At 37.4% G+C, this 16,336-nt stretch overlaps 1 protein-coding gene and 1 pseudogene across 2 annotated transcripts in view; both read left to right on the forward strand.

Moving 5' to 3' along the window:
• The window catches only part of LOC114049847 (geranylgeranyl pyrophosphate synthase), a 51,155-nt gene extending 44,394 nt beyond the window's left edge, over positions 1–6,761 (forward strand). For both annotated transcript variants that reach the window (XM_027871274.1, XM_027871275.1), the window contains one exon: positions 4,935–6,761. In XM_027871274.1, the coding sequence (XP_027727075.1) occupies positions 4,935–5,693 (759 nt within the window). In that variant the 3' untranslated portion in view covers positions 5,694–6,761. The remainder of the gene's footprint in view (positions 1–4,934) is intronic.
• Positions 6,762–14,102: 7,341 nt separating this feature from the next.
• LOC114050207 lies at positions 14,103–15,822 on the forward strand (annotated as a pseudogene).
• The last annotated feature ends 514 nt before the right edge of the window (positions 15,823–16,336 follow it).

Consider the following 16,336-nt stretch of genomic DNA (forward strand, 5'->3'; position numbering starts at 1 on the left):
CAGGAATGCAGAGATCTAAGACGTCTCCAAAAGTCTCATGATGGAAAATGCTATCCACATCCGAAGGAAGAAGTATGGAGTTTGAACGCAGATCGAAGCATACTATTTGCTCTTTTTTTTTCCTTCTGTTTTGTTTTGTTTCCTCTTTCTTGTGGTTCCTCCTATTGGTTCTAATTCTTCCTTACAACACCACTAATGTGAAAATGTGTTAATAGGAATGTATATGTAGAGCCTATATCAGATTGCATGCTGTCTTGGGGAAGGAAGGGGAGAAAAATTTAAAACTCAAAAGCTTATAAAAGTGGTTATTGATAAATCAAAATAAATTAATAAAAAAATTTTTTTAAAAGTACTAACTGCAGGATGAGCTTCTCATAAGAAGCTGTACATCAACTGACTCTTAAGGAAGCCAGGAGTCTTAAGATACAAAGACTATAAGGGAGCCCCTTTCACACCTGGGGGACAACGTATATAAAGGCCCAGAATTGAGAGATGGGGTGCCGAGTTTGAAGAAGAGCCTGTGGGACATCCTGGCTGAATCATAGGGTGGGTGAAGAGGAGTAAGGTGAAATAAGCCTGGAAAGAGAGGCTGGAGAGAGATTGTGAAGGACACCTGGTATATGTAAAATGTTGTATTACTGAGTAAATAAAAACAAAAACATTAATATTCATAGAACCTGAATTAAGATGGAACTCAAATAACATCTAGTTGATCTTGGACCCGAATTAGAATCTCTTCTATGATTATATTGCTAAAAAGCCATCCAGCTTTTGTGTCAAGGTTTTCAGTGAGGAAGACTCTGTAACCCCCGGGAGCAATCCATTCTACTTTTGGACATACCTAATTGTTAGGAAGTCGAACTTTATTTCTACCTGAAATCTGCCTTTCTATAACTTTCACCCATTGCTTCTACTTCCACTCTTTGTAGCCAAGCAAAATCCCTCATCTATAAGTCATCTCTTCAGATGTTTAAAGACAACTATCATGACCTCCCCCCACCTTAGTCTTCTCTTCTCTAGGTTAAACATCTCCAGTTTCTTCAGCTGGTTTACCTCTAATTCCTGGATTCTCTTCCTTTCACCATACTAATTGGCTGCTTCATACTCTCCAGCATGTTAGTGACTTGCCTACCCTGCAGTGCCAAGAGCTGAGCACATTTCCGGATGTGGTTTGATGAGAACCAAATATAGCAAGATATCAACTCCCTCATTATAGAAATTGTCCTAGAAGATGCCCTCTCAGTGTAGCCTGGACTTCTCTGACACCGTTGATTCACTTCAAACTTTTAGTCCACAGAAACATTCACATCTTTTCAGTTTGGTTCAGAATATGTAGAGTTTGAGTTACTGGTAGGATACCTATAGGTAGAGATATCATGTAGGCACTTAGAAATGTGGACCTGTGGAATCACTCTGTCTCCAGTTTGAACAGTGACATTTCATGTTTTTAGATGTGACCTATCAAGTCCAGCGAGTCAAGACCCTTTGGGACCCCACCTCATTCGATATGTTAGCTATACCCACCACCTTTTTCTCATTTGCAAGTAAAAGCATGCCTTCTAAACATGGCTAGAGCCCTGTGACTTACACTCAAGGAGAGCAAAAAAGGTACACTCTTACCTCCTGACCTGTCCTGAGTTACAAAAACTTTCTGTTGTTTTTTCTTTCATTCAGTGATCATTCTCCTTAACAAAGAAAATACAAGCAAAATTAAATTTGAATAGTTCCATCTTTTCTGTGTTATATGTTATCCCATCCACCCCAAGCAGCAATCCTGTTTGTTTTTCTGAACTCCTTCTTGCTCCCAACACAACTTAAAGGGGGGGCACTACTCACTCTGATGCTTCTGGCAATACTCTTATTATAAGGTCATGTCTGTCTTTTATTTTTATTCTCTGTTACATGCTTTTGCTTCTGTCTTCTATACATGATTTTTCAAGTCTGATTTGGTGGGTGAATCTCTTAGTTACTGCATTCTTTTCATCCTTACCAGAATTGGTTTTGTTTGTAGGTTTGGAATTTAATTCTTGAGAGTTTCTCATCCCTTTAAAATTGATTTGACCTCGATGATCCTTCTCTGAACCCTTTGAAGGCTTTGATCCCCAAACTAGGCAGCCATTGAACTTGGTTTGGTTTTCCCCTTCTTTTCTCTCACAAACTCTATGATGGATGTTTCATGTCCTCCTAAAGTTCCCATAATTTTTATTTCAGCGGTCAACTCCTTAGTGATCAGAAGAGCAGTTTTCCTTCTGACTTTTCAAAGCCTTAAATTCATAGCAAACCAAGGAATTTATCAAGCACTCTGTTTTAGAGAAATAAAGTGCTGAAGCAGATATTTTCATAATATAAGTTTCCCATCTTTGCTCTGTCATTCCTCAAATCCAGGTTTTGTGATCCCTTGCCTTAACTACTACTCTATTATCTCCTTTTGTAGTTTGTTCAATGACAATTTAACTTAGGTTGTTTTTTTTTTTAATTAGATCCTCACTCAAATTGTTTTAATCGTATTTCCCCTCTCCAGGCCTTAGACTTTTCTTACATGTGTGTGCCATCTCCATATACACTGATCCTCAGTCACCCCTTCTATCCATTTTGTTCCTCTTGGAACAGAGTGAGGATCTAGCTTGGGTGCCTTGAAGGCATGGGGTAACCATGAATAGAAATAGATAGGGAGGAATTGGTTTGAGTAGTGAGCTCCTGGAGGGTAGGGACTGTCTTTTGCCTCTTTTTGTATCCTCAGTGCTTAGCATGATGACTGGCATGTAGTGGCCCCTAATAAATACTTATTACTTTCAGTTTGGTTCAGGATATGTAGAGTTTGAGCTACTGGTACGACACCTATAGGTAGAGATGTCATGTAGGCACTTAGAAATGAGGACCTGGAATTCAGCAGAGAGTTAGAAGTGGAGACAATAGTTTTGGCAGCCATATGTGTAGAGATAATATCCGCAACTCTGTGGGTTGATGAGAATTAAGGGAGTGAGTCTAGAGACAGAAGTCAGAGCCTTGAGAAAAAATACCAGCCTTAGTGGAAAGAGACGAAGAGCCAGCGAAGGAAAAGAATGTTCCTAAAAGGAGGACAAAGGAGAGCAGGATCTCTTTCGGATAGAAGAGGAAGAAGTGAGTTTCAGGAAGCAGCAGCTAGTCAGCAGAAACGGCTCAGATACTGAGAACATAGAAAAAAATGTCAGAGTAACCCTGGGAGTAATTTTACTGGTGTGGTGAGAGTAGAATCCAAATTGGAGGATTCTAAGGAGGTGTGAAGAAGAGATGACAACCATAGAGTCCTCTTCCAAGAAGTTTTAGCGAAAGAGAGAAGAATGGAGGGGCAGTAACTCATGAGGACAGAAGGGTCAAAGGGCTTTTGTTTTTTTTTAGAATAGGCAAAACCTGAGCATGTTTACATGCAGAAGAAAAGGAGCTAGGGGACAGGGATATGTAATAGAATATGGTCTTAGAATAGGCAGGGAGAAACAAGATCATGAAAGCAGGTATCCTTGACCACCTGAAGAATCCACCCTTCCTTCTGAGGAGAATGGTAAAGAATAAAGTAAAGAAAACCTTTTAGGGGAGGAGTATCCAGAGAGCTCATATTACAGTCTTTGAGTCAGAAGCTCAGGGTTTGAATCTTGGCTTTGTGGCAAGGTTACTTACCTTGAGCAGGTCCTTTAGTTGTACTATGTCCTTCCAACTCTAACCATGTGCCTACATAATCTTAAAGTAGAAGTTGTTGTCATCTACTGATGGCAAGAGCAAGGTGAGCATTTGAGGAGAATGGAAAAGGCTTAAAATGTGTGAAATAGAATGGGATAGGAAAGCAGAAGTTAAATACAATACCAAACAGGTCCCAGCTGAGGTTTAGCTCAAATGTATAATGGACATAAGTAGTATAGTTTCATGACCTTGTTCACCAGCAGTCTGATGACCAGAAAAAAATCTGTTGGTAAACATTAACTAGATTAGCAGGTATGAGTGTTGGAACTTTAAGAGAGCAAGAGAGTCTAGGGTGGTATCAATCAAAACTACTGAAGTGCCTGACAGTGGTCAAGACTAGTAGGAAGGTAAATGTAACCCTCAAAGCAGATGGTAAACTGGAAAGCAAGAAAGGGTTGAGGAGCCAGAGGTCAGTGAGGGTGAAAAGCAGTTTGACTAAGAGTAGGGGAGTAGAAAAAATGGAGGAATAGGAGATTATGGTCAGAGGAGACCATCAAGGACATTAGAAGAATTAAAATGTTCCTCCAGTGAGTCGGTGTGGTGTCTGTGTCATAGTTTGGCTTTAGGTTCTTAAGTAAATGATCAAAATACGGAAGTTAAATTTTAATGTAAATATCCTGGTGGGCTTTATACCTGAAAGGCATGTTCTTGATAAAAGATCCCAAAGCTGCTAGGTGGCACAGTGAATAATGCACCAGGCCTAGAATCTGGCCTTAGACTTACTCACTGAGGGGCCATGGGCAAGTCACTTAACTTATCTTTGTCTCAGTTTCCTCATCTGTAAAGTGGGGATAGTAATAGCATTTACCTCCCAGGATTGTTGTGAGGATCAAATAAAATAATAATAATGGTAAAATGTTTAGCACATTGCCAAGCACATGGTAAGTGCTATATAAATGTTAGCTATTGTTTTTGATACTTTTAAATATTTGGGAACTTAATGAATATCTAGTAAGTCAAATGGATCTAAAATGTCATTGGATATAATTTAGAAATACTAGTTTTAAGGAAACTTCTGTCTAGTTGCAAGTAGGCCTTGTGAAGTCTTAGATTTGTTCCTTATACCTGTTGCGCAGTAGTTGAAATTTTCTGTACTTTTAATCTGGGATGGTAGGTACAATATGGAAGTACAAAATTGGAATATCATGTTACGTAATTGTTAACTTGTGTGCTTCTTTGAAATATTAAAATTTAGTTTATTCTTTCTTTTCTTTGGATAGATTATCATTGAAGTGACAGAGATGTTACATAATGCCAGTTTACTTATTGATGACATTGAAGACAACTCAAAACTACGACGTGGCTTTCCTGTTGCTCACAGCATATATGGAATTCCATCTGTAATCAATTCTGCCAATTATGTGTATTTCCTTGGTCTAGAGAAAGTCTTAACTCTCAATCACCCAGATGCAGTAAAGCTCTTTACCCGCCAACTCCTAGAACTTCATCAGGGACAAGGCTTAGATATTTACTGGAGGGATAATTACACATGTCCCACCGAAGAAGAATATAAAGCTATGGTGCTGCAGAAGACAGGTGGACTGTTTGGATTAGCAGTAGGTCTTATGCAGTTGTTCTCCAACTATAAAGAAGATTTAAAGCCACTCCTTAATACACTTGGTCTCTTTTTCCAAATTAGGGATGATTATGCTAATCTACACTCCAAAGAATATAGTGAGAACAAAAGTTTCTGTGAAGATCTAACTGAGGGCAAGTTTTCATTTCCTACTATTCATGCCATTTGGTCTAGACCTGAAAGCACTCAGGTTCAGAATATCTTGCGCCAGAGGACAGAAAACATAGATATTAAAAAATACTGTGTACATTATCTTGAGAATGTAGGTTCATTTGAATATACTCGTAATACACTTAGGGAGCTTGAATCTGAAGCCTATAAACAGATTGAAGCACTTGGTGGAAATCCTGAGTTGGTAGCTCTAATTGAACATTTAAGTAAGATGTTCAAGGAAGAAAATTGATAAGTTTTAAAACCATTATTAGGTTGGTGGTTCACTTTAGCCAGAACTTTTACTTAGTCTACGTGTCACCAATTTAAAATGCCAGCCAAGCTACTAGCCTTCAAAAATCATTGGATGAATAGTGACATGAATAAAGTATTACTCTGTTCAGTCTCTGTTGGTCATAGGTACAGTGAGGCAATTATAAAAGCCTGTTGGTTTTTTCTCTTTGTTGCCCACCAAGGCACAAAATTAAATGGGTCAAGAAAGGCCACATTTGAGTTAGTGATGTATGGAAAAATTACAAAATCTCTGTCTCACGTGGTCAGGTTTTATGAGAGAACATAGACTGTTGCTGTGAATGTCTCATTCTTGTCAACAAAGAGGAGTTCAGCCTCTCTGGATTGGATTTTTATCCCACTGCTTTCCACAATGCTGTAATAATTTTTAGAATATTTTGAATTTCCCATTGTAATGATGATCATAAGGAAACCTCCAATAAAAAAAATCATGGTTATTTGCTGCTACAGGATGGATATTGTACTTTGTGTGTATGTGTACGTGTGTATGTGTGTGTGTGTGTGTGTGTGTGTGTGATATATTTACCTATATCCACATATATGTATATGCATACATGTACATCTGCCTTAAAATGTTTATTTTGCTTCAAAAATATCTAAAGTTGACTACATAGCTAGAAATTAAAATACTTAGCCTGTAAAACAAAAGTGTTAGTAGATTTTATTCCTTACATAATAGGTCATGGTATGGAATTAGTACTTCTTCAAATTCTGCTTGATCACATGTTATCTTGCCTTGTTATTGGCTGCAATAACAACTTTTGTGGAGTTTGAATTTCTTAAATCATATTGTAGAATCAGCTCTATACCAAAAACAAATGGCAGTCATCTGTTTTGTATTGTTTTTTTTAATCATGTACATTAAACTGCAGCAAAAAAATAAAATGAGGCTAGAATTTTGTATTTTTGCCCATTATAGGTATTTTTGAGCCCCTAAAGATCTACCTCTTTGTAAGAGACCAGAAATATTTTGTCTGTTATATTTAGAATTCAGTTTCCCCCATTTTTTTCTTTAGCCACAGAAGGAGTAAGGAAGAATAAAGGTGATTTAATATTAAATTAAAGGAAGTGTGTATACTTAAAAATCATTAAGTGGAAAAATGACAATTTTTTTTTCAAAAATACTTTACTGTTGACTTTAATCCATTAAAAAAAATTCTCACATGTCAATTTCATTATTTCAGTGGCATATAACTATTTTAAGGCAGCAATTTGTTTTTATGTTCTCCAGGAATAATTATGTAATTACACTGGAAACTTAAATGTCTTTGTTGATTTGCCAAAGCTAATTAAGCAAGTGCTGGTGAAGTCATTGCAGGGAACAGTCAGCAGGTCAGTCAGTATTTAAGAAGCAATTTTGGTATGCTGTTTTAACTGGCTAAAAAGGATTTGTTTATTTAACATAGCATATTCATGAATTCTGGATATTTTTCCATACCATAAACAAGAATATACATTTTAAAATTGTTGTCATAATATCTCAAATTCTTTTTTTTATTTTTTAAATGCTTTTAAAGTTGACCTGACCAAAAGATTTTTTAAAAAACTGTATATAACTAAAACAATTTTAAAATACATATGCTTGATCAGTTTTAGAAACTTGAATTATGCAACTAATTTATTTGCTTTCCTAATTTCATAGAGTAGATGAGATTGTCTGTTCTTGAATTTTTTCATTTAGGATTATTTTATCTTTATTACTACAAGAATCAGCATATCTTTGGAAACTGGATTATCATTTCAGTAGTCTTTGTTAAATTGGGTGCATGATTGATTACTATTAATGGATTGTTGTTGGTATTAGTAGCTGACATAGCACTAGAAGGATTTTTACCATTTATTATCTCATTTGGTTAGTGTGTCTTAAAACCTCATTATCTGATACTTCTTGAATTTAATCTGAAGTATATTAGTTGTTACAAAAGGATGATTACTCGATGCTCATCTCAGAAATAACTCTTCTTAAATATTAAAGAATTGACTCTGACACTCAAATTGGGCCCCTGACCTAGTATGTAACTGATTTCTGAAGCTTTATGAAAAATTAGGTACATTTGTTGTCTCAGAAGCATAAGAATATTTGTGACTTTGTTTGGGGAGGATTGTCTTGCAAAATAATTTTTAAAATGGTTTTTCACATTAGGTAATAAGTCTGACTTCCATAGCCACTACGACTCCTGACCTTGGAATCATTAGAGAAGTATGAGAACTGACTGGGAGATATTAATAGACGATTCAGTATACCATGTTTCACTTGGTTTTAATCCCATTAACAAATGTATGAAAAGACCAAGCTAATTTTTTTTTTGCTTTTGTGTTATTTCCCATTTATTCATGCAGTCTCTATCCATGCACAATGGGTGATCTTGAAACTTGTATAAGTACTATCTAGTTACCAAATTCAGTGGATTTTTCTCAGTCTGTTTTCTCAGTCCCTGTTTATAACATTTCTAAGTACCAAAATTATACTATTCTGGATGTCTTACCTCTGACTGCTCCCTTTTCTATTAGATTGGTTCCTCTCCTCCTATCTCCTAATTATGAACCCTTCCCCAAAGTTCAGGACTTAGTCTTTTGATCCTCTTAAATTCAGTATTCGTCTGATCCCACATTGGTTATCACCTCTGTGCACATGTATTTATATCTCCAATTATATTTGAGATATTTCCATTTGGGTGGCTTGTCATTTTCTGGCAATTTTCCCAATGTCATTCTCTGAGTCATGAAATCAGAGTTGGAAAGGACCCTAGCACTCACTTAGTCCAACCCATAAACCAAAGAAATCCCCACCACAACATGCCTGACAAGTGGGTTGTCCAGCCTCTACCAGAAAATCTGTAAGGAAAGAGTACTCATTGTTGTTCTACATAAGCCATTTTTGCTTTTGATCAGCTTTTATTCTCAGGCAGTATTTCCTGACATCAAGTCTACATACGCCCCTGCAACTTCTTTCCACTGTTGCTGCTTCTGCACTCTGGAACCAATCAAAATAAACCCTTCAGATACTTGAGATAACTATTATGTCTCTTCCATCCTCCCCAATATCTTTATCTTCTTTAGACCAAACATCTCTAGCTCTTTCAACTGATCTTCATGGACTTAAGGTCCTTCATTATCCTGGCTGGCCTTTTTTTTGCATACTTTCCAACTCATCAATTTCTACCTTAAATCGTGATACCCAGAACTGAACACAATCTGAGGAACCCTGTATTCTGCTCCTATTACATTTCATCTGATGGGAGCAGAATACAGAGGTATTATCACTTCCCTATTCCTAGAAACTATGCCTCTCTTAATGAAGACCAATATTCCATTAGTTTTTTGGGGTTTTTTTAGTGACTATGTCACATTGCTGACTCATCAAACTTGCAGTCCACTAAAAACCATCCAAAAAATGTTTAGGTTAACTGTTTTCAATGCCTTACCCATGTTCTACTTATAAAATAGATTTATTTGTATTTTTTGGATTCAGTGCAATGCTCTGACCTGTCAATATCCTTTTGTATCCTATCATTCAGTATTAGCTCTCCCTTCTGGGATTGTGTAATCTACAAATTTGTTGAGCATACCATCTGTGTCTTTATCTGAGTTAAAAGTGTGAAACAGCTTAGGTCCAAACACAGATCCCTTGAATACTCCACAAAAAACTTCATGTTTCACTGAAAATGAACTATCATTAACTAAACTTTTAAGTCTTGTTATCCATCCAGTTACCAGTTTGTCTGAATATATTCTCAACTAATCCATAATTATCCATCTTCTCTACAGGAATAGTATGAGATACTTTACAAAAAGCTTTGCTAAAATTTAGGTAGACTATACCCCCAGCATTCCCTGCATCTATATTTAATTAGTAATTCTGTCAAAAAGGGAAATGGGATTAGTTTGGCATGACTTATACTTGATGAAACCATGCACTTTGTAACCACCACCATCTCTTTAATGGAATGTATTAGAATTATCTCAAGAGTTTAAATCAAACTCACTGGCCTATAGTTTTCATACTCTCCTTTCTCTTTTTTTCTTTCTTTCTTCCTAGGACATTTCCCCTTCTCCAATTCTTGTGGTACTTCTCTCATTTTTCCATTATCTTTCAAATGTCACTGACAGTGGCTCAGCAATTATAGTTGCCAGTCTTAAGGACCCAAGAATGTAGTTCTTCTGAGCAGTGTTGACTTAAGTTCAACAAGGGCAGCTGAGTGTTCTCTTACTATCTTCATACTCATCTTGGTATAAGTTCCCTCTTAAGTGGTTTTTGTCCTTTAATTTCCCATGTAAAAATCATTCTCCTTTGCAGAGAAAGCAAAAGTATTGAGCATAAACCCTTATCTCTATTGCCAGTTATAATCCCATCTATCTTTAAGTAAAAGTCCCTTCTTTGATCTTCCTTTTTCTCCCAATATAGTAAGCATACACACACACACACACACACACACACACACACACACACTTTTTATTGTCCTTAGCTTCCTGCAATAGCCTCAGCTGATAGAGAGCTTTAGTAATCCTGGCACTATTTTTGCAAGACTGTCTTGTTCTGATATTGATCTGTTACCTGGCATTGCTTCCATATTTTAAAAATATATTTTTTTATTCTGAACTTAACAGGCACCAAAAAAATGAGCATTTTTATGCACATAGAATATACTCATACACATAGAACAAAAAGTGTGTTGTCCATGAAGCTGCAGATCTCTGTTATGTAAAGTTTGTTTTCCTTTTTAAGTTTATAATAAATTCAACCTGTAGCATTCAAAGCTTTACTACTTGTCTGTGCATTTTTTCTGGTCTTCTCTCTACATTAAAAAAAAATGTCTCAAAGATTACCTTTTCTTTGTTTTTTATTCTTGTCCTATCCCTTATCCTCCTCACTCCCCACCCTACCCCAAGTAAAGGAGAAAAAGCCCTTGGAACAAACATGTATTGTCAAGCAAAACAGATTCTCACTGTATGCTGCCCTTGGCTGAGGATGAGGCTACTCACCACAACTGTTCCCAACTGGCATCTATTCTCCTTCCCTTATGAATTGTAATATAAAGTTTTATTAATTGCTACCTTTTGTGAAAGTGATACTCTTCCTCTGATCTCTCCTATACTACGGTTGCTTCGTCTTCTGTATATTTTCTTTTAAAAATCTAAAATTAGTTCCCTATGCATGTACATCAGTTTCTTCAGACAAATCTTTTTTTTTTTCTCATTGGAATTTTCCCCTGACATCCCCTGAGGACATGACCTATTCCATCTTTTGCCTCTCAGAGCAGTGAAGGTACTCCAGTCTCCTGGCAAGGCTCTAATAACTGGCTGCTACTTCTTGTACTGAGGCAAGCCTTCTGAGGACATCACAAGACAAAACACCACTTGCCACGATGAGCCTCAAGGGAGATTTATACAGTGTCTCTTCTGAGTGTCCCACCTCACCAACTGCCTTTTGGACATTTCTAATTGGATACCCTAAGTAGGGCAGTGAATAGGGCACCTAAATCAGGAACACTCATCTTCCTGAGTTCAAATCTGGCCTCAGACACTGACTAGCTATGTGACCCTGGGCAAGACACTTAACCTTGTTTGCCTCAGTTTCCTCATCTGTAAAATGAACTAAAGAAGGGAATGGCAAACCACTCCAGTATCTCTGCCCAAATGCAATGGGACACATTGGTCTTTTTTAAGCTAGGTCTTTCCCAGATCTCATCCTGTTGGAGGCAACAGCCATTCCGCAATTAAAGATTAGGTAAGAATGGAGGCAAAAGATGGCTTAGTTTGCCTTCACAAAAAAAAAATCAGTCTGGGAGGGGAAGACCTGAGTTTCTGGCTAGAGCAGAAACTATCACTATTGCCACTCCATCTGAGCCATCAATGAGCAAATGAGGCTTGGGCTGGAACCTATTATTGGCCAATCAGTGAGAGCCAGAGTGATTTGGGTTTAAAGGCATAGTCAAGTAGCTCTATTTGAATCCCAGTGGGCTTGATCAGAGCCTGGTTTTTCAGAGCTACATTTCAAGATATCATAAATGAAAACTACATGAGACAAAAGAGTTCATTGTTCCAGTTTTTCACAGAAAAAAAAAACAATGATAGAATAAACAGAGAAGAAAAAAAAACTAGCCCCCAAACCCCAAGATACCTTGCAAAGTATAAGCAATCAAAATTTTTATTCATTTAGACAGAGCACCCACATGTAAGGGTATGACTCCCCACCTGGACAGAGGGAGAGGTGGAAGAGGGTCAGAGTCATACCGGTTTAATGAAAGAAGGCTTCCTGGAGAAGAGCTGTGAACAGGGTTTAGAAGGAGAGGAGGGAAATGACATGGAGAGGGTCCTCTAGAAGCTGGGCCCCTAGGAACTACTTTGGGTTTTCCTACCAGAGAGGAAGCATAGAATGCTGTGCTCTTAGTGGGCTGTAATAATTTTTGGTCAACTTCCTTGGCCACAGAGATAAGCGCAGTTCATAGGCAGCCCCTCCTTGATTTCCTAAACGAGCATTTTGATCAGACTACTTCATCAGACTATCAAAATCTGTCCTCCCATCCTAGCCATTTTACTTTCTCTTTATCCCTACTTCTTCCATCATACCATCTTTTTTTCTTATTACTCTCCAGAATTCTGGTTCCAGTTAGCTTGCTCCCCATTCCTGCTGTACATCTAAGTCAATGTACAGGTCATAACCCCACCCACCCATCCATCCATCCAGGGATGCCCTCCAACTTCTCTATAAACCCAATTCTTCTCTTCCTTTCATACCCTGCTCTAAACTCAGCTCCTCTAGGAAGCTACCCCTGTACAACCTACTTGCCTCTCCTCCTTTTCTTGCACCCCTTTACAATTTCAATCCGTCAATAAGCATTTAATAAGTACTCTATGTGCCATTTATTAAGGGCTGTGTACTAAGTGCTGGGATATAAAGAACTAGAGGGTAAAATAGTCATGGAAAGAATCCACAGATCACCTCCTGAAAGAGATCCCAAATTGAAAATGCGAAGGAATGTTGTAGCCAAGTTCCAGAATTATCAGGTAAAGGAGAAAATCCTTCAAGCATCCAGGAAGAAACAATTCAAATATCATGGAACCACAGTCAGGATTACACAGGACATTGCAGCTTCTACATTAAAAGACCTTAGGGCATGGAACATGATATTCTGTAAGGCAAAGGAGCTTGGACTGCAACCAAGGATCAACTACACAGCAAAACTGAGCATAGTCTTTCAGGGGAGGAGATGGACATTCAATGAAATAGGGGATCTCCAGACTTTCCTGATTAAAGACCAGAGCTCAATGGAAAATTTGATCTTCAAATACAAGACTCAAGAGAGGCATAAAAAGAAATCCATAGTCCTGTGAAGAATGGAGAGGTTCATTACCCCAATGTTGGCTATAAGCAATGATTTTTTTTTTTTTTACAAATCAGCTGATGAAATAGACAAAAATACTAAATGCTCCATAGTCTCTGGATGTGGAAGAGCAGCAAATAACATCATAAAATTGAAATTAATTGGATCTAAACCAACAGGAAAGAATTGGTTATAGATGTTTAGAGTTTGTTATCTGTGTGCTCTAGGATCAGTGACTAGTTAGAACAAAGGTCAAAGACTGTACCAAATTAAAAGCAAGAAATGAGATGAAAAGATAATCTACTTGATTATAGCAGTTTCAGTATTTTTAAACAAGCTGTCAGTTCTGAAAAATGGGAGCTATATGAAAGTAAAGACATTGCCTCTGTCACTATTATTTGGTGAGGTTCAGCTAAAGCAAGGTATTTTTTTAATGTGTAGGCTAAGGATCCCCACAAATGGCCTCATCCAACAAATATTTAATCTTGTTGCTACCAGAGAGACATGGGAACCAAGGATAATACCAATTTAGCGATAAAAGCTTATTTGCAAAACATCATGAAGGAATGACAAAAGAATGTAAGATGTATCACCTTATAAAACTGGGAGAAGAAAATAGGTCTGCAGAGTATTTGCATTAAATTCAACTAGGTCCAATCATCCAAGGAGTATTTTGTAGATGAAACTAGAAAGAAGTAAACAAATAGTTGTTAAGTGGAACAAATTGGTTAATGTTTTATCATGATTATTCTTATCACCATAGAATAAGACCACCGTGTTTGGACTTAGACACTTCAGTATCCGATATATTATGTAAAAGAATAGCAATGACAGAGACTTGGCAGCCCCAGTGGAAGCGACGCCAGCTACACCTGCTCGCCCTGATGCGAGCTGGGAGAGGGAGAGGGCAGCGGCGGCGAGGTGTAGGTGAGTCGGGCTGGGAGAGCACGGACCAGAGTGAGGGCAGTTTGTGTGTGCGTGTGCGTGTCTGCGGCTGGAGCGCAGAGCCCGGGCAGCCCCTGGCCATGAAGCTTCTCTTGGGCGTCGCGCTCCTGTGCTGGACCGCGGACATGACCAGAAGTATGACTATAACCACTACTGAAGGGATGTTTGAAAAAGCCAAGGGGGAAACAGTTCATTTGCCTTGCAAATTTACATTTGCACTAGAAGACCAAGAACCACTACACATTGAATGGATTAAATCATCAGCTGATAACCAAAAGGTTGACCAAGAGATAATTTTATATTCTGGAGGCAACATTTATGATATATATTCTTATTTATTTATTTGTTTGTTTGTTTATTTATTTATTTATTTTTAGTTTTCAACAATCACTTCCATAAGCTTTAGAGTTTTAAATTTTCTCCCCCTCCCTCCCTCCCTTCCTCCCCAAAATGGTGTGAAATCTGATATAAGCTCTACATATACATTCCTATTAAACATATTTTCACATTAGTCGTGTTGTAAAGAAGAATTAGAACCAATAGAAGGAACCACAAGAAAGAAGAAACAAAACAGGAGGAAAAAAAAGAGCAAATAGTATGCTTCAATCTGCATTCAAACTCCATAGTTCTTTCTCAGGATGTGGATAGCATTTTCCATTATGAGCCTTTTGGAGATGCCTTAGATCCTTGCATTGCTGAGAAGAGCTAAGTCTATCAAAGTTAGTCATCGCACAATGTGGCTGTTACTATGTACAATGTTCTTCTGGTTCTGCTCACTTCACTCAGCATCAGTCCATACAAGTCTTTCCAGATTTTTCTTTTTTTTTTTTACTTTTTTTTATTAATTTATTTTGATTTATCAATAATCACTTCCATATGCTTTTGAGTTTAAATTTTTCTCCCCCTTCCTCCCCACCACCCTCCCCAAGATGGCACATAATATGATATATATTCCGAAGATCTAAAAGGACAAGTTTATTTTACAAGCAGTGATCCAAAATTAGGTGATGCATCAATAAATATAACAAATTTACAATTATCAGATATGGGCACATGTCAATGCAAAGTAAAAAAACTTCCTGGTGTTGCAAACAAAAAGATACAGCTTTCTATGCTTGTTAAGCCTTCAGGAACAAGATGTTACATTGATGGATCATCAGAGATTGGCAGTGATTTTAAAATAAGATGTGAATCAGGAGAAGGTTCACTTCCTTTATACTATGAATGGCAAAAATTGCCCAACACAGAAAAATTTCCTGCTGTGTCCTTTTCAGTCTCAACCCATCTATTATTTCTGTACGAAATGCCACTGCAGAGTACTCTGGCACATACAGCTGTACAGTTAAAAACAGAGTTGGTGTTGATCAGTGCCTTTTGAGGGTGCATGTTGTTCCTCCTTCAAACACTGCTGGTACAATGGCTGGAGCTGTCATAGGAACTTTGTGTGCCCTGTTGCTGTTGGGTCTTCTAATCTTTTGCTGCTGTAAAAAACACAAGGAGGAAAAATATGAAAAAGAAGTTCATCATGATATCAGAGAGGATGTTCCTCCTCCAAAGAGCCGTACATTTACAGCCACAAGTTACATTGGTAGCAATCATTCATCTCTGAGATCAATGTCTCCTTCCAACATAGAAGGCTATTCCAAAGCTCAGTATAACCAAGTACCAAGTGAAGACTTTGATCATACTCCACAGAGCCCAAGTTTCCAACCAACTAAGGTAGAAGCATCTAATCTAAGTAGAATGGGAGCTATTCCTGTGATGATACCAGCACAAAGCAAAGATGGGTCTATAGTATAAAGCATCTCAAACTTTGTTTCTTCAGACTTTTTTCTTTTCTGAAAAGAGTAAAAAGCTGCCAACCTAAAAATTGCTTTTTAAGAAATAGAATAATTTAATCTGGACTAATAAAAAGATGATCTTCAAGAAACGTTATTTAATTGACAAGAGTTTGAATCCTACATCAGACACTTAAAAACTACAAGTCTTGTAACTTTTTTTTTAGCTTATTTCCTCATCTGTTTCACAGTGTTGTTGTGAGGAACAAATGCTACATATGTAGAGTGCTTTGTGAAGTTTAAAGTATTACATAAATAGTAGCTATTGTTATTACAAAGAGATCAGATAAAATCTCCTGGTAGAAGAGGGGGTAGAATTGAATTTCCAAATGAAAGAGTATTTTCTCGGGTTCCTTTAGAAATAACTGATTTCACTGATATTTAATGTCTACTATTCTATATGTATACCAAGAAAAGCAAGATTTACTGTTACTGTTACTGTTTGCTCAGCCATTTTCTGTAGCAAGCAATATAAG

Source organism: Vombatus ursinus, unplaced genomic scaffold, assembly GCF_900497805.2.
Source record: "Vombatus ursinus unplaced genomic scaffold, bare-nosed wombat genome assembly UNPS02014798.1, whole genome shotgun sequence".
NCBI classification, from domain to species: Eukaryota; Metazoa; Chordata; class Mammalia; order Diprotodontia; family Vombatidae; genus Vombatus; species Vombatus ursinus.